At 33.7% G+C, this 22196-nt stretch overlaps 1 protein-coding gene across 1 annotated transcript; it reads left to right on the forward strand.

The window, feature by feature from the left end:
• Nucleotides 1–4442: 4442 nt before the first annotated feature.
• LOC128222760 (WD repeat-containing protein 31-like) lies at nucleotides 4443–17817 on the forward strand. Its single transcript, XM_052931871.1, has 10 exons — nucleotides 4443–4581; nucleotides 8732–8924; nucleotides 9125–9199; nucleotides 9841–9982; nucleotides 10950–11050; nucleotides 11389–11456; nucleotides 12008–12149; nucleotides 14283–14439; nucleotides 14941–15010; nucleotides 15219–17817. Exons 1-10 carry the CDS (start codon nucleotides 4541–4543, stop codon nucleotides 15304–15306), a joined length of 1077 nt encoding a protein of 358 aa, XP_052787831.1. The 5' UTR covers nucleotides 4443–4540; the 3' UTR covers nucleotides 15307–17817.
• Nucleotides 17818–22196: the final 4379 nt, after the last annotated feature.

A 22196-nucleotide genomic window follows, 5' to 3' on the forward strand; every position in this document is an offset into this window, starting at 1 on the left:
ATTCAAGTCGATAATGTAATCATCTTTGATAATTAAAACATTACGTGATCATTTGATTATTTTCTGTTTCCTTTTAAATATACCGGCTGCTGAGAGACCTTCGCCTCAATTAAATGGTCCATGCCACGACAATCAAGGAAGTTATTTATTTCGGTAAACCTTTAACTGGGATATTTGGGAAATGGGGTCAGACACCACTAAATAAATTCCCTATATATTCTTGAGTAAATTGACCAATTTGCATGCAAGATCACTCTGATTTCTAGCGATTCAGAGCCTCAACACGATATATGGGAAGAAAGCTCCACTTGTTTACTAAACATGAAACAACGTTCGAAAAAAGTTACGTTTCTCATATAAAAAATAAAATTGGTTGAACGCACCCACTTTGTATTCTGTAAAATCACTAATATCCGGTGTACGAGGAAAATTAATGCGGTGAAAATGTAAACAGTAAAAAGTAGATCTAGTAGTTCACCTTCAAAACCTATAAATATGAAATGTACCCAATTGTCTGAGATGGTATGACCATGCTTTGATTCACTGTTTTGTGTCAATTAATATAAATAAGGCATGTAACAATGAGTGGGCACTTTCAAATTGGTGTAATTTGCCCATGAGACTGTTCGGAGTCAAGTTGGCCAACGAACAAACTCATGGGTATATGCACGCAAAGCAGAAATCGAACTCGAACTACTCAACTGGCCAACAAAAATAACATTTGTCATTAATAGCCCCATATAAAGTGAATTAACTAAGAGGCGAGGACAGATTATAAAATATATTTAGGATTACAGCTAAGGAATAATACGAGGCTGATGCACCCTGCTCTTTTTTGGTTGCACCCGTCTACCGCCATGGAGACCAGCATGTACACCATTCCGCCTTCTCGAAACAGAAGGCTTTAAAGTGAGACTCTTATTCAAAAGCAATACTTACCCATGTATTACGAACATCAATTTTGACTGATAAACCTATAACTACTTACTAAATAATGCATTTATGGAAAATATTAATTACTGATAACAAGATTGTAACCGTGTATTTAATAGCAGAAAGCGCAAAAAATATTAAATGATTGGTGAATGCTAAAAGATTTACTGTGATCTACTATAGTCTCATAAGGTATAATTTCCGTGTTTTATGCTCATTTCTTTCAAATTAAACTGGGTATCCTTCATAAGAACCATTGTTTTCGACATTTATATATATATATATATATATAGTGTTGTGCCAACGATCGATTATAATCGACAATTGATCGGAAAGGCCTTCGTCGACGACAATCGAAAGTGAAATTTGAACAATCGATTATGGAAAAAGGGACGTAAACGCTACCGACTGCCAGTAATAATTATTTCATGAAAATATGTTTTGTTTTCTAGTTAATGCTAGGTAATGTTGAAATGTTAAAGTGATACTATGTTAAGTTATCTAGTCATATTCTTATGAAGTCAGTATGGCACTACAGTACCTTATAACACATTTTCTTTGTAATTTAACTGTTAAAGTATTGGTTCTCAACTTCTCATGTTTGTGGTTTGAAGTTGATTTTTAAAACATGTTACCGTTAATTTACTTCTTACCATGTAAGAATTTAGTTTTCTCAGTTTCCTGGAAGAAAATGGTCTTGTAAAACATATAGAATATTCAACAGCTTGTTGTACTTGTTACAGACTGATTATTAAAAAGAAATTGATATCTTTCTTTGTGTTTATTTTACATATGTATATAATACTAAATGTTAGACAAAAATAGAGCATGTGGTTTCATGTTCTGTTATAGTAACTTGTAAACACTAAAGGATAGTTGCGTTAAATAAGTTATGTAATTTATACAAAGAAATGTACAAACAATATTGTAAGGGAACATTGGTGCTTAAAATTGGTGCATGTACTGTAGCTTAAATATGATGACCAAAGATAATTAAAAAATGATTAACATGATAAATAATCGATCATTGATCGGTTTCATAAACCGATTATCGATAGTATTTTTTTTCTGTCCGATTCCCAACATTTACTCTTTATATCAGTGATGAGAGTTTATCATGTGTGTTATCGTCTGAAAAAAAGTAATCTCCCCCAAAAGGCAATACTGTTTTCTTCTATATCACTCGATAAATATTTAATTCCTGTTTCGCCGTATTTCATGTAGTTTGGAGTCGTGCGTTTCAATTTGAGTATATACGATCGTATTTAAAATATTTAAGTCCAACCATTTCCAATATAATATTGTTACCAAAACCCCAGATTTCTGCACTTTATAGTAAAATATGTTTTATTGTTGTATCAAAAAGTTCTATGCGTAGGTCAATTGGTAGTGATAGACGATTGGAATTTCTAATCAGACTATACATTGCTCGAGAGACCTGTGAAGCTATATGGTATAATACCGGTTCTACTGAAATATATCCCGAGGTATTTATACTCATTTACTACATCTAGAGTGTATTTGGAAATTGAATTTTTTTAGCTTGTGTCGGTCTTTACCCAAAACAACTACGTATATTTGATTTTGTAGCGTTGACCGCTCATTTCCATGTGTCGCAATAGTTAGAGAATGTGTTAAGAGCATTTTGTAACCCATTTTCTGTTTCTGACATGATTATTATATCAACATACAACAGAATATATACTAGTAGTTTTAGAAAGGTGTGCATATTGTCATTATGAGCAGGATCTTGAATATTAACACCGTCATTTATCACATGTCTGGCCAAATAATAGTTCAAATCGTTTAAAAATAGTGAAAAGGGAAGCGGAGAAAGATTTTACCTTTGGCGGACTTACTTGGAAATAAGTTTTAGTATTCTGATTTGTTTGATACGCATGATTTTAACTTGTTATACATGTTCAGAATTAGTTTAAGACATTTTCCATTTATATGTGTATCAATTAGTTTCTGTCACACCCCAGACTGTGTCAAATGCTTGTTTTAAGTCTGTAAATGCACAATATATTTATTTTTGTATGTTATTCAAGTATTGTATTAAATAATTCAATATAAACATGCTGCCCGTTGAATAACCTTTTCTGAAAACGGCTTGACTACGAACAATAAGGTTATTAGATTCGACGTATTAATCAAGGCGATTATTCAATAAGCAAGTAAACAATTTACCAAGACAACTTAATAATGTAATAGTTCGATAATTTTCAGGAATGCTAGGATCTCCTTTATTTTTATATATAGGATTAATATAAATAATTCCAGTTGTCCAACATTGTTGAACAATTCCCTAGTCTTGATTTAAATGTAATAATTTAACGCATATATCCTTAAATATGTCAGATTTACTATTGATATTCTCATTTCAACTTGATCAATTCCATAGGCTTTATTATTGTTCAATGTATTTACTTCTTTTTCAATCTCTTTAAAAGTAATTATTGAATAAGTTTCTTCATCAATTTCATTATTCATTAGACTGGAGAAAAAAGACGAGCGTTAGTGCTTGCTCCGCGGTACTCTTATAAGTTGAGTCTGTTGTTCGAAGAGAATGAAGTCTACGTATTGTGAAAACCTTTATCTTTATCGTCATAACTATCTTACAGAATCGCTTCCTTCAAATCTGAGTATTCTCGCTATGTGGTTAAAATACTGAGCGCACTCGGCCTGGGAGTCGTTGTCAGTATCATTGTTAAAAAAACTTGAATCTTGGCCATAACTCAATAACCGCTCAGGATATGCGAATGAAGCTTAGTACACATTTTAACAGAGGCAATGCACATCTGTCAAGCAAGGCTCATAAATCTTGCATCAATAATTACGATGGAACATTTCTGTAGCTCTGAACATATTTAACATTTCAATCTGGCTTTTCACGGGCACCTCGACAAAGTTTAGTGTCTTCAAGTACTTTGTTTATTCATTGAACACAGCGCACATGTTGTTTATAATATCTAAACAAAACCAAACAAAACTTCAAAAATGTCAAGGAAATATATCACTTAACTATTAACTTTAATCAGCAACGCATACATATATTATTGTTGTGTCTGTGTCTATCAACAGTATACCAGTACGGGCGAGTTCTGTTTCTTGGACAGCAGTAGTTCTCGGATTTTTGCGATTTTTCGCCTTACTTGGGAAGTTACATATCAGTGGCACACAGTGCAAAATATGGAATTTGAACAAGTCCATGCCAAATCGGTTCTATGTCTAGAGTAGTCTGAATGATAGGTTGTGGACCGTCAAAGCATTTTTTTTAATAAGCTGAAAAAGATGAAGCTGCAAATATAAGAACGGTATACGCTGAAGCGGTACTGTACTAACGTTAAAGGTTCCAGGACTGCTTTGACAAGCACTGTTGTTGTTTTTCCTACCTGGTAGCTAAGTTTTGAAAAAGCTTATTAACAAAGAGTCAATTTGTAGCAGACTAATGTCTAAAAGTTGCTGCTATTTGACCTTTTGCAAAATTTACAAAGTAAGAAATTAACGCCAGATTTGTTTACATGCGACAACCACAAAAAAATATTTTAAGAAACAATAGATTAACCTAATCAGTCATGACTCATTGATCAGATTAAAGTGCCTCATGGGTAAACTATTCAGTAAGAACAAGGGCCCCAAGCACCAGTAAGTAAAACGTGTTATACATGTCCAAGAAATTGCTAAAAGTACACGAAATGTGTAAATTTACAGATAGAATAGTTTTTGATTTTTCCTGAACTATAATTGATTTATAAATATACATCTATTTTTTTATTTTATTTGCAGCACCAATGTAAAAAAAAAAAAAATATTTGCATTTGCTTTGCCGTAAATTATCTTTCAGGTTGGTTTCAAACAAATTGTTGGCTTGAAATTGTGAACATAATTTTTATTTTATTTATTAGCTCCCAATTCTTTCAAAGTTCATAGCAGTGACAATAAAGTAGAAACATCTATATGTGTTTATCAAAAGTGTTTTAAACCAGTGTTTTTTTTTTTAAATCAGATAACTTCAAATATTCTTTCTCCATCGCCTTGAATAAACTTAGTACACATCGGGTACTCGCTGAGAAACATTTTTTACAGATTTTTATTGAATTATTCATACATGTTTAAATCAATAGTATAATTTTCACACTTTAGATAACTGCACCTGAAGCTCGTAGCGCATTTGACATTTAGGTGCTTATTGTGTGTTATTTTATCTGTAAGAAAATATTATTTAATTTTAAGCATTTACCATTAATTCAAACCCTATGATTTATGAATCAATACTTCTTTAAAGTCATATCATTTATGTATCTGGTGTGAAACTAGCCCGACAAAACTGTTCACAAATATAATGTACACACTTGTAATCACTTGTTTAAGTCATTTTAGGAAAACCTTAGATATGCAAATTATGTTCACAAACATGCACAATTCACTGTGCGTGATGACCCCCCATGTGTGAGTTTTTGTACAAAAATTAAAAATAAACATGAAACATAAAATAACAATAACAAATACTCGCGTGTCTCAGTATGAACTCCCAACTGTTAATTGCCTTGTAACCATAATTATATATAAATTGAATTGCAGTACCTAGTTTAGGAACATCTAAAGAAAGTAAGTGAAAAAGCAATTTATCAGAACGGCTTTCTGTTGGAAACTGCTTCTCAACCAGTAGTTTTAATTCATTCAAACATTCACTTAACTTTGACTTACTCAAAACGCCGATACTCTCCAGTTGTGTAAAAGCCAATATTGGAATCTACGACCCTCCCATACAGAAACAGATAATTCATAGTACTACAGGCAAATTATTCCTCTTTTGTGTTTTTTTTTCATTTGAGATAAAACATCTATTATCAATGACTGTCACCATATTGAAGAACAATTTTGAACTTCATCTTTTAATCAGTATGGTCTTGTATCTGTGTTTTACACTTGCACATGTTGAAGAACTAATTAAGAGGCTTTCCAAATAATGCACAAGTCAATTGTTACCACGGTCCCCCCAGGTCCGGGGAATAGCAGGGACTTTGACTTTCGGTCCAACCAACCCCGTCTTAAATCCCTGCTCTGCGGGGACAAACAGATGGTAAAATCCCCGCCAAATGCCCCCACACCCAGGTACCCTAGGTAAGGCCCATTCCCCACAATATTTTGCACGAAGACAAAACCACTGCATTGAAAGGTAAAAACACTGCCCATTTCCCTGGCTATCCCCGGCCCGGTATACCCCTGGACCTGGGGCGGGGCGTGGTTACAATTGACTGGTGCCTAAAACTATGAAATGACTCTTTAAATTTCATACCTTCTTTTCAGCTACAACAAAAGGTCAAAGGGAGGTAACTGGCAAAGGCTTTACTGGGGTGATTTTAAAATATTTTATTATGAACATTTGTATCCTTTAAGTTTTGAACCGAGTTTAAGACATTATGTTTGGAATGAGCATGCCGCTTATGTTACTATTTAACAAATTTGTACCCTTTTGTCAGGTTTAAAAACATGTTTATAATTCCATTATTCGACTGTGTCAGTTATACATGTAGGTATAGTATTATTTTCAGTCTGTTTAAACACTCTGTGTTTTACATTTAACCTAAGCAATACAGATAGGCATTGTACTTAAAACGTACAATTTTCTTAAGTGACATACATTGTATAAATGTATTGAAAAAATGTCTTCAGAGCAAACTTACCAGTGTGGATATATTTACGCCCATGGTCAAATTATACCAGGGGGCAAATCTTGGGGATATTACAAGTTACATGTACATAAAAGGCAAATTAGTAGCATAAATTAAAATGAATGATAGTTAAATGTTAATAATACATGTAGTTAAAAGTTGATTAAATTTCACACCCTGGTAGATCATCAAGTCACATGGTTTATTGCTGAAAATTGCCATCACACTATGTCCCTTTGATGAATTAGAAATAATATAGGTGCAAAATACCTGCTACTCTATGGAAGTTTAAATAATAACGTGTTTTATGTATACTGAAATATTTAAATACAGACACATGAGATTTTTAAATTGATAAGCTGTCTATAATGCAGATTTTCAACATTTTTTTCACATCTAGATTTCTTAGCAGTGAGTTATCTTAAGATAATAAGTTCAAGTGACAATCAGTCTTTAAGTTAACAGGTAGTAGCTTAAGATGACCTTAAACCAAATGAAACTTTGCCATGCCCAAATAAAAGTCTGAGACAAGCTTATTGACCAAAAGATAAAGTCCTTGCGGTTTGATTTGTTGAATGTAATCCTATTACTGACCAAGTAAATAAGTATTTAACTAAAGATTGTCTGGACTTATTAAAAGTGTGCTCAATTGCTTTGCTTAACTGTGTCTTTAAATTTACAAATTCATAAACTGCTGAGTCTTAAACTTCATTATGATAAGCTGCTGTTCATTTTCATTGTGTTTAAAGTGTTAAACCTGTTGCAAGTTGTATATTGTTACGCTACTGTTTCGTAGCAGTGATTTTTTTTTTAAATAAATCATCTAGACAGCATGAAGCAATGCAATTGGAAACTACAAAAATAGATCTACTTTGATAAAGTATTCTACAGTATGGTTTTGGATCAGTATAATTACAAAGGTATATGCGTTTGCAGTGTTGTTTTATTTCACAGGTGGGTGAGAGATGGTTAAGGTGAAAACCTCTCACCCAAAGATATTGGGTTCAGGCCCAGCCAAGGAAAGACTGGTCTAGATGTTAAGATGACGGTCTCTCATTGAAAGATTTTGGGTTCAAGCCCCACAGTAGTGAGAGTGGTCTAGAGGTTTAGGTGATGGCTTCTTACTGAAAGATTTTGGGTTCAAGCCCCACAGGAGTGAGAGTGGTCTAGAGGTTTGGGTGATGGCTTCTTACTGAAAGATTTTGGGTTCAAGCCCCACAGGAGTGAGAATGGTCTAGAGGTTTAGGTGAAGGCTTTTTACTGAAAGATTTTGGGTTCAAGCCCCACAGGAGTGAGAGTGGTCTAGAGGTTTGGGTGATGGCTTTTTACTGAAAGATTTTGGGTTCAAGCCCCACAGGAGTGAGAGTGGTCTAGAGGTTTAGGTGATGGCTTCTTACTGAAAAGTTTTGGGTTCAAGCCCCACAGGAGTGAGAGTGGTCTAGAGGTTTAGGTGATGGCTTCTTACTGAAAGATTTTGGGTCCAAGCCCCACAGGAGTGAGAGTGGTCTAGAGGTTTGGGTACACCCAAAGTGGGCTGGAATCCAGTATCTTTGGGTGAGAATCTGAGTGCAACCTTTATTGCCAATCAAAATGTGTCTAATTATTTTCAGAATTGGCATATATTTTATTTAGCTGCCCTAACCCCTTTTACCTCAGTGTCTCCCTCTATAGGCATTGTCATCAATTAAGCAAACTTTACTTTTTCAATTAACATACTTTTGACATTACACTTCTTTGACCTTTCTTCATATCTCTTCATTTTGACATTACACTTCTTTGACCTTTCTTCATATCTCTTCATTTTGACATTACACTTCTTTGACCTTTCTTCATATCTCTTCATTTTGACATTACACTTCTTTGACCTTTCTTCATATCTCTTCATTTTGACATAACACTTCTTTGACCTTTCTTCATATCTCTTCATTTTGACATTACACTTCTTTGACCTTTCTTCATATCTCTTCATTTTGACATAACACTTCTTTGACCTTTCTTCATATCTCTTCATTTAACACTTTATTACTACATCTTTCTACCAGGACACTGACTCAAGAGTGATTCACATACATCAGCTTATAGCTGGCTATACATTGAATTAGTATAAACTTATTTTGCAGAGCTCAAGGCTTTGACAGTATTGAGGGAGGGATGAAGTCTCGTTCAAATCGCCATGAAGAATCCAGGCATGGCAAGTATGATGCAGGTGTTCCTGCAGAGATACATGCTGGCAATGGTCCAGTCCACTCAGATTCTGTGGTCAGCCTGGCCAAGATACAGCCAGGGCTTTGCGTGTCTGGGAGCAAGGACAAGGTTAGTTGGTCTACTGTCAGCATGTCATAACTAGTACTATGGGGCAGTATTGGTTAGTGGTAATGAAAATGTCCGAATTACCGGTTCAAATTAATGAACAAGAAATATGTGGTGTTACCATTTACAGATAATAACTTATTTATGCAGACCATGGTTGATGGTCGAGTCTAAATATTGTACCACTTACCCATATATTTCAGACGATTGTTCTGTATGACTACCACAACCACCGGCTAGAGGACAGATGGACAGGACATGATCGAGAAATCACAAAGGTGAGGGTCTTGTTTGTTTGCAATTGAAATGGTTCAGAATTTGGTATAATGATGAACATAGTAAGTACGCGGGTGCAATTTTTTTTATCAACACTCTACATTTTTCAATAGATATCCCAAATAGTTCCAATCAAAGTTATTTTAAGCCCACAGTCATGGAAATCTATATCTTTTTTATGTATGTATTACTGTTTCTACGAAGGAAACATAATTATAATATTTTTCATTAACTTACAAGCCCATATCTTTTCTTCTGTCATTCAGAAAAGAGATTGAATAGGGAGTACAACAGAAGTTGTATATACCCTAAGTTAGTAAGTGGTATCGTGTATAAACCATTAACACTTACATGACAACTACATGTATATGATGTTGCAGCACACTTTTCTATAAATAGTTAACCAGGTTTCATTTCTATGACATCTGTTTATCTCCAAAAGCCATATATACGACATCTCTTTTCAGAATAATCAATAACATGTTAAACCTTGTGTAATTAATTTCATAATTCTGATCACAAGATAAAAAAAGGCATACAAGTACGGAAAATATTGTTTTCTTAATTCATTTGAACCTTTTAAGTAACATGCTTGTCAGTATTTGATCTAAGGGACTTACTTTTCTTAATTGATCATTTTCAGGTTTGCTATGGTATTCACTGTAGAGGAGTGTTCAGTGCGTCTCGGGACAAGACAGTTAAACTGTGGCACAGAGGGCATGCCAGCCCGATCAGGGAGTTCAACAGACATGAACTGGTCGTTTCAGCCATAGATTTAAACAATGGTACCAAATTTTACTGCAAATTATATGCTAGGATAGATAATATGTGAGGCGAAATAGTGAGAAAATTCTGATAAACACTCTCAATACTATCATAAATACACAGGGAAATATCCAAATTGAAACAATTTAGGCCAAGCTCATTATTTTGAATTAAAATATGGAAGCTATAATTTCATTCCTATCTTTGGAAAAATAACTGTATATTATCTATTTAATGCTATGATATAAAACATCTTTGACTCTGAATACATCTCATTTTAAGATTTAGTTTCCGGAATTAAAAACTGTGTCAGAATAGCAAAATGTCTGGTTAAATATCTTAAGATTAATGCCGATTTATTCAAGGAATACTGTAACCATTACAATACTTAATTAATTCTCATTACTAAGTTTTCCTACTTTAGACTGCTCTGTGCTTATTGATTTCTTGGAAACATAGTTCTGTCAAGTCGATTTTTTTACTATAACAGTAGAGTAGTGAATTGTCCTGAATTCTTCCATTGTATAAAAAATACTCATTTATTAAGAGGTACAAAGTCAAAAGAAAATTTACAAATGTTGTAAATGTAAATAGGACAAGCTTGCCACAATAGCAAGTAATTAATTGTTCAAGCAAGAATGGCCATAATTACATTGTAAACTTAAAATATAAAGGGCAGACTGTAATACTGTAATAAAACTGTTTTGAAGCAAAATGCATTTTTCAGTATAGCTTAGGGAAAGGATATGGTGGTCTTGAGTTATCATTTATTCTGACTTCTTGCCGAAGGAATTGTGGGTAATCGGGCCCCTGGACCATGTGCACCACATCCTGTATCGTAGACTCTCAGAATAAAAACAAGTTATTGTAAGAACAGACTCCAGCATAATTATACATGTATTAGCTTTTATCTGTTTGCAGAGTTGAGCTGAAAATGATTATGTATCATGTATCCATGGATATAAGTCCATATTGGTTATGTTCCAGACAACAGCCTGCTGTGTAGCGGGTCTCGTGACAACACATTGAAACTGTGGGATGTGGAGACAGGACAGTTTCTCAGAGAAAATAAGACATCCAGAAATCTAGTAGGAATTATCTCATATTATATAGCATTGGGGTGAATAATGTCACAATAGATGATGCTCAATAAAAAAGATAGTAAGCATTGTGGTTGAAAATATTACATGTTTATACATAACTTGTATATCATAAAAATTGACTGGCGTGTATATATTCTTTTATGTTTTACTTTAAATTCTTGAAAAAACTCATAACTGTACCTAGTAACTTGTAGTTGACTTTCATCTTTTAACACAGATTGGGGTAGAGAACATCTGTATTTGTTGGTACAGATGTGAAGTTTTTAGTCAACAGTTACCTAGTTCCGACAGGGAAAAAACAAGCATTATTGTAACTGTTATAGGTCACAGATGTGAAGTTTGTAGCCGATAGTCATCTTCTAGTCCAGACTGGGGAAGATAAAGAAGTCAGGTTAGATTTTCAAAGAACATTTTCTTTCTTTACAATTTTGTCATTATGCAGTGCACTGCAGCTGTCTTCTCACAACCATGACAATTTATTTAATTTATTTTCGAGTCTGCCATTGACAACTTCACAGTATGTTTGTGGCTGCAAGGTTAGAAGCTGTTGTTTTTATCTTTTACATTATTCATTTCACCTATAACAATATTTTAAGCTTAAGTAAAGACATCCGTGCATATAATTAAGTATGGCTGGTAATCTTGCTCGAGGCGGAAAGGATAAAAACAAGAGTATGTTTCTCAAAAAGTTTGATTCATTACTGATAATAGAGTGTTTGTTTTTTAGGCTTTGTTTAATATTGAGTTTTAGGAGAATTTAGAATTTGAAGTTTTAGCTTGAAATTATATTCTCAATTTTCTCACCCGATTTCTTACTAAATGTGAGCATGGCCATTTCTTGGTTCTAAGTAGGAGATACTGAATACATGTTCAATGTCTTGATCTTTGTAAAAAAATACTGGTAAAACCAAGATGAAAGCATTACATTGTATGTTGTTTCAGGTTGTTTGACACACGGACGATGTCAATCACCCACAACTTCCCCCGCAAACAGTACATCCAGATGTGTTGTGATGTTAGCCCTGACGGAAACTACTGCCTCACGTGTAGTAACGGTTTTGGTGGCAATGGGTGTGAAGCTACGGTTAGTCCATTTAGTAAAGTGTACAGATATTATCCTGTTTATCTCACCTGAGTCCAATTTTCTGGTAGAAACTAGTAGGGGCCCTTACTCAAGTTTAAAAGTAGAATCAGAGTGTTTTGTTGGACTGTAAAAATTACTGTCTAATCGATTTAATGGAATCACTGAGGCATATCTAAGAACTATACTGGATACTGGTACATAGGGCAGAGTATAATAGGCTAGGGAAAAATAAAAATAGGTTGTTTTTTTCTGCCCCCCTCTAGATACTGCCTGATTGATATTCAGACAGTCAGGGAATATATCTGGGGAAGTCTTTTTTATATATATGTACTGTTGAACAAGGTGGTTTGCAAAGGGACTTGAATGTACCTTTTACTTGGACAGAGCCCTGATGACCTTTTCAGAAAAGAGTTGATATAGCATTGAGTGCTATAGTGCTCTTGTTAGACTGGCCTGCCATTACATATAAGTGTTTATGTATTTACTATTTTTAATAGTAATAATATTTTTAATCCTGGTTCTACAGTTTCCCTAAAAAACTGGAGCAGCAATTTGTATCACAGGTAGTTTTGTATGCTCTAAATTCATTTTAAATTTATTGTTATGAAATATTATGAGACCTTCGCCGCTTACAATGCCCTGTCTTCAGTCTTTTACCAGAGTTTGATTGAGAGGTTAGTTTCATAGAACACTTCGACAAACCTTTTCACAATACGGCCGTCTGACAGAGCACTGTCAAAACATTATTTTGCAAACAGGTTGGTCGAAGTGTTTGCTAAAACTAATCTCTTTATTAAAATTTGGTAATAAATAGAAGCAGTGCTCTTTAGCATTGACAGATATTGATGAAACTTGGTGTGTAGGTAGCTTATGTGAAGAGCTAGCTTGGGATTGCTTTTGAGGGGGAGGGGCTAAGGTCAAGGTCGCCTGTTACTAAAAATAGAAAAATGGTTTCTGCCCAAGAACTTTAGTTAGGATTGATAGATATTGACGAAAGTTGGTGTGTAGGTAGCTTATGTGAAGAGCTAGCTTGGGATTGCTATTGAGGGGTGAGGGGCTAAGGTCAAGGTCACTGTTACTTAAAATAGAAAAATGGTTTCTGCCCAATAACTTTAGTTAGCATTGACCGATATTCATGAAACTTGGTGTGTAAGTTGCTTATGTGAAGAGCTAGCTTGGGTTTGCTTTTGAGTGGGGAGGGGCTAAGGTCAAGGTCACTATTACTTAAAATAGAAAAATGGTCAAGGTCACTGTTACTTAAAATAGAAATATGGTTTCTGCCCAATAACATTAGTTAGCATTGACCGATATTGATGAAACTTGGTGTGTAGGTAGCATATGTACAGAGCTAGATTGGGATTGCTTTTGAGTGGGGAGGGGCTACAGTCAATGTCACTGTTACTAGAAATAGAAAAATGTTTTTGCCAAATAACTTTTGAAAGCATTGATAGATATTGATTAAACTTGGTGTGTGGGTAGCTTATGTAAAGAGCTAGCTTGGGATTGCTTTTTAGGGGGTGGGGCTAAGTAGGGGGGTGGGGCTAAGGTCAAGGTCACTGTTACTTAAAATTTGAAAATGGTGTCCGCCCAATAACTTTAGGGATTGATAGATATTGACGAAATTTTGTGTGTAGGTACTAGTAGTTTATGTGAAGAGCAAGCTTGGAATTTCTTTTGAGGGGGGTGGGATCAAGGTCACTGTTACTAAAAATAGAAAAATGGTTTCTGCCCAATAACTTAAGTTAGCATTGATAGATATTGATGAAACTTAGAGCGAAGGTAGCTTATGTGAAGAGCTAGCTTTGGGGGTGGGGTCAAGGTCACTGTTCCTAATAATAGAAAAATGTTTTTCTGCCCAACAACTTAGTTAGAATTGATGGATAGTGATGAATCTTAGTGTAAATATAGCTTATATGAAGCTGCAGATTGAACTTGCTCATACAACAAATTAATTGGCTATAATTTCTGATTGCCCATAACAAAAACCTGGTGTGTCGCATTGCGGCGCTTCTAGTTTTATTTAAAATGGTGTTGTGAAATATCTACATCGGATTGTAATGTGGCTAACAGGAGGCATTCTTGCCTATTTTATTGTATAAAATACATTTTAATTATTTAAAAACCACACTGCAGCTATGGGATCTGCGAAGCCTACAGATTATTCAGGAGTACCACGGTCACTCTGAGGCGCTGGAGTCGTGTATATTCCTCCCATCCCCCGGTGATCGCCCGCTACTGGCAACCTCTTCCCGGGACTGTTCAGTTCGCGTCTGGGATCAAAACTCACGAGGTGAGTAGTTTTATTTAATAGATAATTTATTTTTGGTGACTGACGTGAATGTTTTTAGATACAAGTAGCTTGTCTGTTTTCTTTTATTAAAAGATATTGACCTGTTGGCAGTTCGATGCAAACAGACTCCAAGCTATTTTTCAGGATTTACTAATATCAGTTGTTGAAGCCCCTAAAAGTCTTTAACCTTGACCGTAAAAAAAAAAAAAAATTGCATAAGATATTAATATGAAAAGTTGTATGATCACTATGGTTATATGCAGCAAGTCCCAGAGCTCTGGCTTAAATATTTATTGAGTTTGGCTGCCTGATTGACATTTAAAAACAGAGGAGCTTTTGCATACACTTACAGTGCCCTTCTCATTATCAAATGTTATATCTTATATTATCAAATATGCATTACCTTTATAAATGTATTCTCATTATGATAACACAACTTTGATATGTAGGCTTTTTAACTTTCATGTGCTTTTAAACATTCCCAACTTATTTTTTTTCCAGCATGTATTGCCCAGTGTACCATCAGCTGTTCTGGCCCCCTCACATCGCTTATAGCATATGAAGATAACAGGTACAAAATCTTAAACAAAGTTTCTGCTTTTAAAAAAATAGTTGCCATGGTAACAGTTATTATTAAAATTCAATTAAAATACTGAAAAAGTGTCAGTTGTTTTTATAATATTAAAGAAACTGTTGACTGATTAAAAAGATAATGAATTTGTCCAAAGACCCAAAACTGAGTAGCAGTATTATAAAACATAAAAATGTCTTAATTTCAGCATTTGTGTGTCAAGTTTCAATGAAGGAATCCATGAGCTGAAATTGTATCCGAGTGAAGGAAGACTAGTACAACGGACTAGGTTCTAGTGTCGAACAACCATTACCTGTCAGGTTAAAGCCAACAGGGTGTGGTGTAAAACAACATGCCACAATGTTCCAGTGTAAAACATGCCACAACGTTCTACTGTAAAACATGCCACAGCTTTCTAGTGTAAAACAGGCCAAAACGTTCTACTGTAAAACATGCCACAACATTCAAGTGTAAAAAATGCCCGATGATTTATTGTTTAACAAGTCTCAATGTTCTAATGTAAACCATGCCACGTTGTGCCATTGTAAACCATCCACAATGTTGAAGTGTAAACATGCCACAAAAAATGACATTGTGCCAGTGTAAAACAACATAACCAGAAGATTCAAATGTGAAAAACATGCCATACGTTACTAGTGTAGATCATGCCACAATTTTTTCTAGTGTTAAACAACATACCAGATGATTCTAGTGAAAAACAACTTTACAAGAAGATTTAAATACAAAAAAGATGCTATAAGATTCTAGTGTAAAGCAACATGCTGTGTGATGCTGGTGCGAAACGTATTGCCATACAACATGTTGGATGATTGCAATGTAAAACATGCCATAAGACTAGTGTTAAACATGGTAACACATTGGACGGTTCTGGTGCAAATATGCCAAAAGATTGTGGTGTAAAACAACATGTGGGATGGTTCAGGAGTGCCTAAGGCTGTTTGAAATAACCATAGCTGTTTGAAGTGCCCAAGGCTGTCTGAAGTCCCAATACAGCTGACATTATGTGTTGAACAATATGCTACAAGGTTGTAAACCACATGTCAGGATGTTTCAATCCATTCCAATATATTCCAGTGTTGAACTGTACTTTGAAACCTTCTGTGAGATATTTTATTCCCTTGTTTAAAGTTCAGGGGGTACAGTTTTGCAGTCTGTGGTAAATGCTTTTAGATGTGTAGATTATTTGGGGCAGTGGGATAACCAATTTCATAGGAAGCTCATGATGTTTTGTACTATTCAATGTCACAAAAGAAAAGAAGACCATCGGTCCTTTACCACCAAGAAAAGATCTCACCACCCTCAAGCCTTCATGTTAAAGTATACATACAGACTGGTGTTGTTATTTGGATAAATGTCTATGTTTTAAGTAGAATCTCAAATGTGATATTAGACTGACAGGTTAATTTAAAAAAAAATGCTGTTTTCCAAAAAAATGCATAATAATTTATAATTTAGTTAAAGTTACTCAAACATATATTCAAAAACATTACTTTGTTTTGACATTACTTAAAAACAATTGAAGAGTTTGTAACGAAACTTAGTATGAATACATGTACATACATTGACAATTCAAATATATATGTATTCAGCAAGTTCCATTACTAAGGCTGACTAATTTCTTAACTAATTAGATTTTTTTAACTTTTTCCATTAATCCATACTAAAATTAAAAGAAAAGATGAAGTGTTTTTATCATAAAAGTATGTATTTTCAATAAATCAATGGAAAAATAAAGTTATTCAGATATTATTAGGTTATAAAATCATATGTCACCAGTGAGATTCTATAAAGTAAGGAAATGACTTGACTGGGCTTATGATTAGGAACAGTCTGAAGTCCAAGTCTAGACTCAGACTCAGAAAAGCCCTTTTATTAAATTACTAAAAATCATCTTTATTCTATTGGTTATACAAAAAAAAAATGTAAAGAACTTAACATTTTTAAATAGAAATACAATTCAGCAAATTTCATCATGAATACTCAACTAGAAATAAGGTTACAATGAAATGAAGAGTTGCAGTTTTGCCACGTGAGTCTGAACTCATCCTTGAGACTGTTTGTAAACATGACCCCAGGCCCAGAGAAATGGAGGACAATAGATTTGTGCATCTTGTGGATTTCTTTTACTTATTTTAGGTATTTGCACTTGTTTATGTATTGTTGTAATTAATTTAATATTTATTGCTTGTGTCTTTCATTATTTCTCTAACATTCCTATGTTTTGGACGGTATATAGTAATCTAACTATCTGTTTGTCCAAACCGTTTCCTATCAAAAACTAAAGAACTCTTGTACATAAGAACCTCAAACTTGGTATACAGATAGGTGATGACCAGCAGATGACTCATATTGATTCTTAGGTCAGTAAGTCAAAGGTCAAGGTCTTGGTGAATTATTTCCAATCAATTTGCAGAACCTTTTCCTTTACAAAGTTTGGAACAAGAAGAAAGAGTCAAATGAAAATTGCATTCAATCCAGTCAAACTACACCGCTTTGTAGAGCGTCTCTTGAAAGCAATTGACAAGATAAATTGGATCAAACCTTTTATATATATAACATATATGTCATTTACTAATGGCTATCCATCTGACAAGGCCCATTCAGGGGCACTTGTCACGTTCAGTGACAGTTGATGAAAACAATTTCCAAAAGTCGGTTTTAAAATTAGAACATTAAAGTCAATGAAATTGCTTTATTACATTTAAAAGCCATTATATGGTTGTTAAGATGGACCCTTGTAAGTGTTTGATGTTGTATTGGATGAAAATTAAATGATTTAAAATACACATGACATAGGTAGTTTGTTTTTATTTTTGTAATACTTAAAGGATCTGCACTCTGTATGATGAAATAGCAAAAAAAAAACAACTTGGTATCGATATGTATAATGCATTAAAACTTACAAACTGAAGTAGCACATAGTTTACAGTTAAATTATTTTTCGCAGTTTTTTCGTATTTTTCAATTAAAAACGACTACTAGGTATGTCAACCTAATAGAATTCATTCCTTATGCATGAATGGCTAGTCGATGTTATCACATGATATTACCAAGTAAAGTATATAGCTTAAATATTCCAACCATTTAGGGTAATCCTTCATAGCACAGTGGATAGAAAGCTGGAATGCAATTTTGGCGACACCGGTTCGAACCCGGTCTCCGCCCAGATTTTTTTTTTACATTTAGGTAATTTTTTTTACAACTATGATATAAAAGAGTAAAACATCTTATTTAATAATTGGCCTGACATTCGTTACAGAAAAAAACTTTTTTTGGTGCCAATGTGGAGTATAGTCCCTTTAAGGTAATCCATCCATCCATCCATCATTAATACAAAAAATGCTACTGGTTAAGTTCCATGTAAAAGTTACAAAATGGTTTGAATTTTTTTTAATAAAAAATACAGAACTTTTTTGATGTATGCATTTTGTTATTTAAGAAACAAATTAATAAAATTGCTACTTAATCTTAGTAATATGTGTTTAATTACCTCCCTTTATTATATCATGATAAAATAGTTGCGTCATTATGGTGTTATTCATGCATGTAATCCATACAAAAATAATATTATGGTTAACCAATTTGAATTAAACATAAAAATAATCTTGATGTTGAAATCTAAAATGCACTAACCCATCGTTGCATCCTAATGATGGATGGCTTTCATAAATAAAATTATCTGGAAAAAGTGCATTGGCATGACAAGTCAACAATTTACTTTATCAAACCAAGAATTAATTTAGTTAACATAAGCATATAAGATATACAAAGTTATGTTCATGTACAAACATAAATTTTCAACATGCAAATAAACAATACGATACAATTGTAAACACAAAATTCAAGATCAACTATTCAAAGCAAATCTGGTGTTGAACCACCCAAATAATTTTTTAAATTGTCAACAGTCGATTTAACAAGTTTGCATGGTATTGTCTCCATGTTAAGTCTTTTGTAAGCCTCGTATCTGTGACAGCCACCAAACGAGTAGAAATAGTCGCCTCCCTGTCTCCCCTTTATCCACAGAACATCTATAGGTGGTACGTTATGTCTTGTTTCTTCATTCTTAAACAAACAAACAGATACATGTCATATTAAGGAATTTTATTTCAGCAATTTTGTAAATACTTGGTATGTAATTGTTTCCAAGAGGCATGCAGCCATTTGTATAACAATGGTTTACTCTTTTGTCAAATTAGCCAAAACTTTTCGTGATTGGTCAATTTTCTTAATAATTACTATTAATTAATCATATTAGGCCAAAAAAATACCTGTTTCCGGTAACATGGCGAAAAAAATAGGGTCGGTAGGTCGGGATTTTTTTTTATTTTTATTTAATATATTTATTTAATTTTTCAAAAAGGATAACCATTGGACAAATTTCAACTAAAGGTCACCCGTTGTGCAGTACACATTTTAAGTTTGTCACCTTATAAAGAAATTAATTAAATTACTTTACATGGTTAAGGCTTTGGATTAGAATTGTATGAACAAAATAATAATGGAAAGACAAGGAGGGAAATGTGTTCAAGAAAGTCAGTAAGAGTTAAATTTATACAATTTGAGCAATCAGTATTCAAAGATTCATCAAAATCCTTCCAGTAGTTAATTTAATATTAAATTAATACCAAAATTTATTAAATTGATAAAGAATTGAAATAGTTAGACACTGGGGCCGTGTTTTTCATACTTGCGCTTCAGTGCGATATTACGCGAATTTCAACGGTGACTTTTACTAAATGTTTTAGACATTATTTGCATAGCTTATAAAAGTAGAAATATAAAACCCAAACCATTTTCTGAAAGCTTGTTATTTCTTCTTTGCAACGATAGCAAAATTTATTAAATTGAAAAAGAATTAAATTTGAAAGACACTAGGGCCGTGTTTTTCATACTTGCGCTTCTGAACGATATTGCGTGATTTCAATGGTGACTTTTAGACATTATTTGCGCTTCAATTTCTTCCATGTTTAGACAATTTATTTAAACAACTTCAAATGTATACAGTTTTTCAATGGTTCAATTCAAAGAAGCCAACAGTAAAATATCATGTACAATGTACCATTTGACATTGTCAAAAGGTTAGACCCCAAAGTTACGCCCCCTATAAACTCAAATCCTGGACCCGCCCCTGCATACAATGATAAATGTTGTTTTTTTACCTGTGTACACCTTTATGATACAGTAAAATAATAAACGTGTGCGCATACCTTAATTGTTTCCATTAAGGATATCACCTTGTCTTCATCCAAAATGGAAGGAATGGGTCTTATCAGAACACTAACAGGAACGTTGTGAACTTCAGAAATCTGATCTGAATGAACACTTGTCACCTCAATGTTTCTGTCACATGTGGATACATCCGCCATATTTGAATCACAAGTTGTCAAGCCTTCAGAATTCGTGTGTTTTATCCCAGGTATGTTGTCTTGCAGATCCGCACCGTGGTCATTAATTTGAGAGCATGTTGATTGTGAAAAGAGAATAAGAAATGATGAAATCCACATTTGACAACTGGCACGCATCACTGATCGTGGAAGTAAACAAAGATGCTCGATTGTTATTAATCGATTAACTTTCAGGTCAAAGCGCAGTAAATTGAATATATGGAGCGGTTACATCCCTTTCGGTGTGCTTGGAGATTGCAACCATGTATGTGTACGTGTAACCTTACCAGTTTTGATTTTCTAGTGGAAATAGTAGAATATTAACTATACCGAAACAAAAAGGAAACGTCTTCAAGTTACCATTTGCTTTTAAAATAATATATTATAGGGTTTCCGTAATTTCCAGATACTTTTTTGTCTTTAACGTTTGCAAAAAAATAACGGAAATTAGCATATTGCGGGGTGGTTGAATAAGGAATAAGGAAGTCGTTCCTTGCAGTATTCCTTATTCATTTTTATTTTGTATTGTTTCATTTCCCAAAGTAACTTAATTGGAATGAAAAGACGAAACACATTACAAAGAAGTGTTTTTCGCCTATTTGCAATAATATATTTTGAATAAGGAATAAGAAACTAGTTTTGTTTTGTTTCTTTTTTCCTTATTCGATAAAAGAATAAGGAATTAGGAACTGGCTTTATTCGAAAAAGGAATAATGAAAAAGTAACTAACTTGTAATCTATGTACATTCGAGTGGGGAAAAAAAAGAAATATATATGTATATTCATATTTAAATATTTAAAAAAAGTGTTCAAAACAAAAAGGAGAGATGATATAGAACGGAAAGAGAGATTTATTGGAAGGGAAAGTCGCTAAGACGAGTCAGAGACGATATTGAGATGAGTTGTTTTTTAACTTTTCAATCAAAGATAGCAATACATGTATGTACATGGTGGAGGATATGCTTGTTAATACTTATGGTGTAAGATGTGTCTCTAAACAATAAAAGCTACATAATGATAGTGCCACGGCGTTATGAATGTTTTTTAAGTTGTAACAACGTAACTTATGAAACAAATACACAAACTTCATACAACGTTATAATGCATGGCTGGCTCAATGTTGTGGCAACGTAGTGCCAACGTTGTCTTAACGTTATGAAGGACGTTATCTCAACGTTAGGAATGTTGACTTTTCTTAGCGTTGATAAAACGTTATTTTTGTAAACAATTCACAACCGTATACTCGTATTAATTAATTGTTCGTAAATCGAAACTGCGTCTATCAAAATGACCAGGACACCGTTGTCAGAAAGTTAAGGATAACGTTTCTTTTAGTTTATGGAAACCGCGAAAAAAGAAAGCCTAACAAAGTCTTTAGGACAAGGTCTGTTTGACGTTAACATAACGTTTTCACGTCACTCAATTTTCGTTATCATTTTCATATTTGTAAAATCATTACATTTTTTTGTTTAACGCCGAAGATGACGGTTCAAGCGCATTCAACAAAAAAAATGTTGATGAAAACGATTGCGATAAGTGTTGGGATTTGCAATAAAGGTTTCGTAAGAATTTCCAAGACTACAGGTATATGACGTACAACATGACGTACAACATATTACATCAAACAAATATGTCACAGCTATACACATACCATAATGTAAATATAACAATCATACTCATTGAACATCCGCATGATAAGGCAAAGTAGATGAACAAAATCAAGTATTGGTGAAATATTCCAACCAAAAGATGCACTGCAGCTGCAGATTAATGGACTC

The sequence above is a fragment of the Mya arenaria genome, chromosome 17, assembly GCF_026914265.1.
Source record: "Mya arenaria isolate MELC-2E11 chromosome 17, ASM2691426v1".
NCBI lineage: Eukaryota > Metazoa > Mollusca > Bivalvia > Myida > Myidae > Mya > Mya arenaria.

Bases quoted from the DNA above. Each gene is read 5' to 3' on its own strand.
- LOC128222760 (XM_052931871.1), top strand. From the start codon at position 4,541: ATGGGTAAACTATTCAGTAAGAACAAGGGCCCCAAGCACCA. The intron at 4,582-8,731 runs GTAAGTAAAACG...CTTATTTTGCAG, and splicing joins AACAAGGGCCCCAAGCACCA to AGCTCAAGGCTTTGACAGTA. The intron at 12,150-14,282 runs GTTAGTCCATTT...ACCACACTGCAG, and splicing joins GCAATGGGTGTGAAGCTACG to CTATGGGATCTGCGAAGCCT.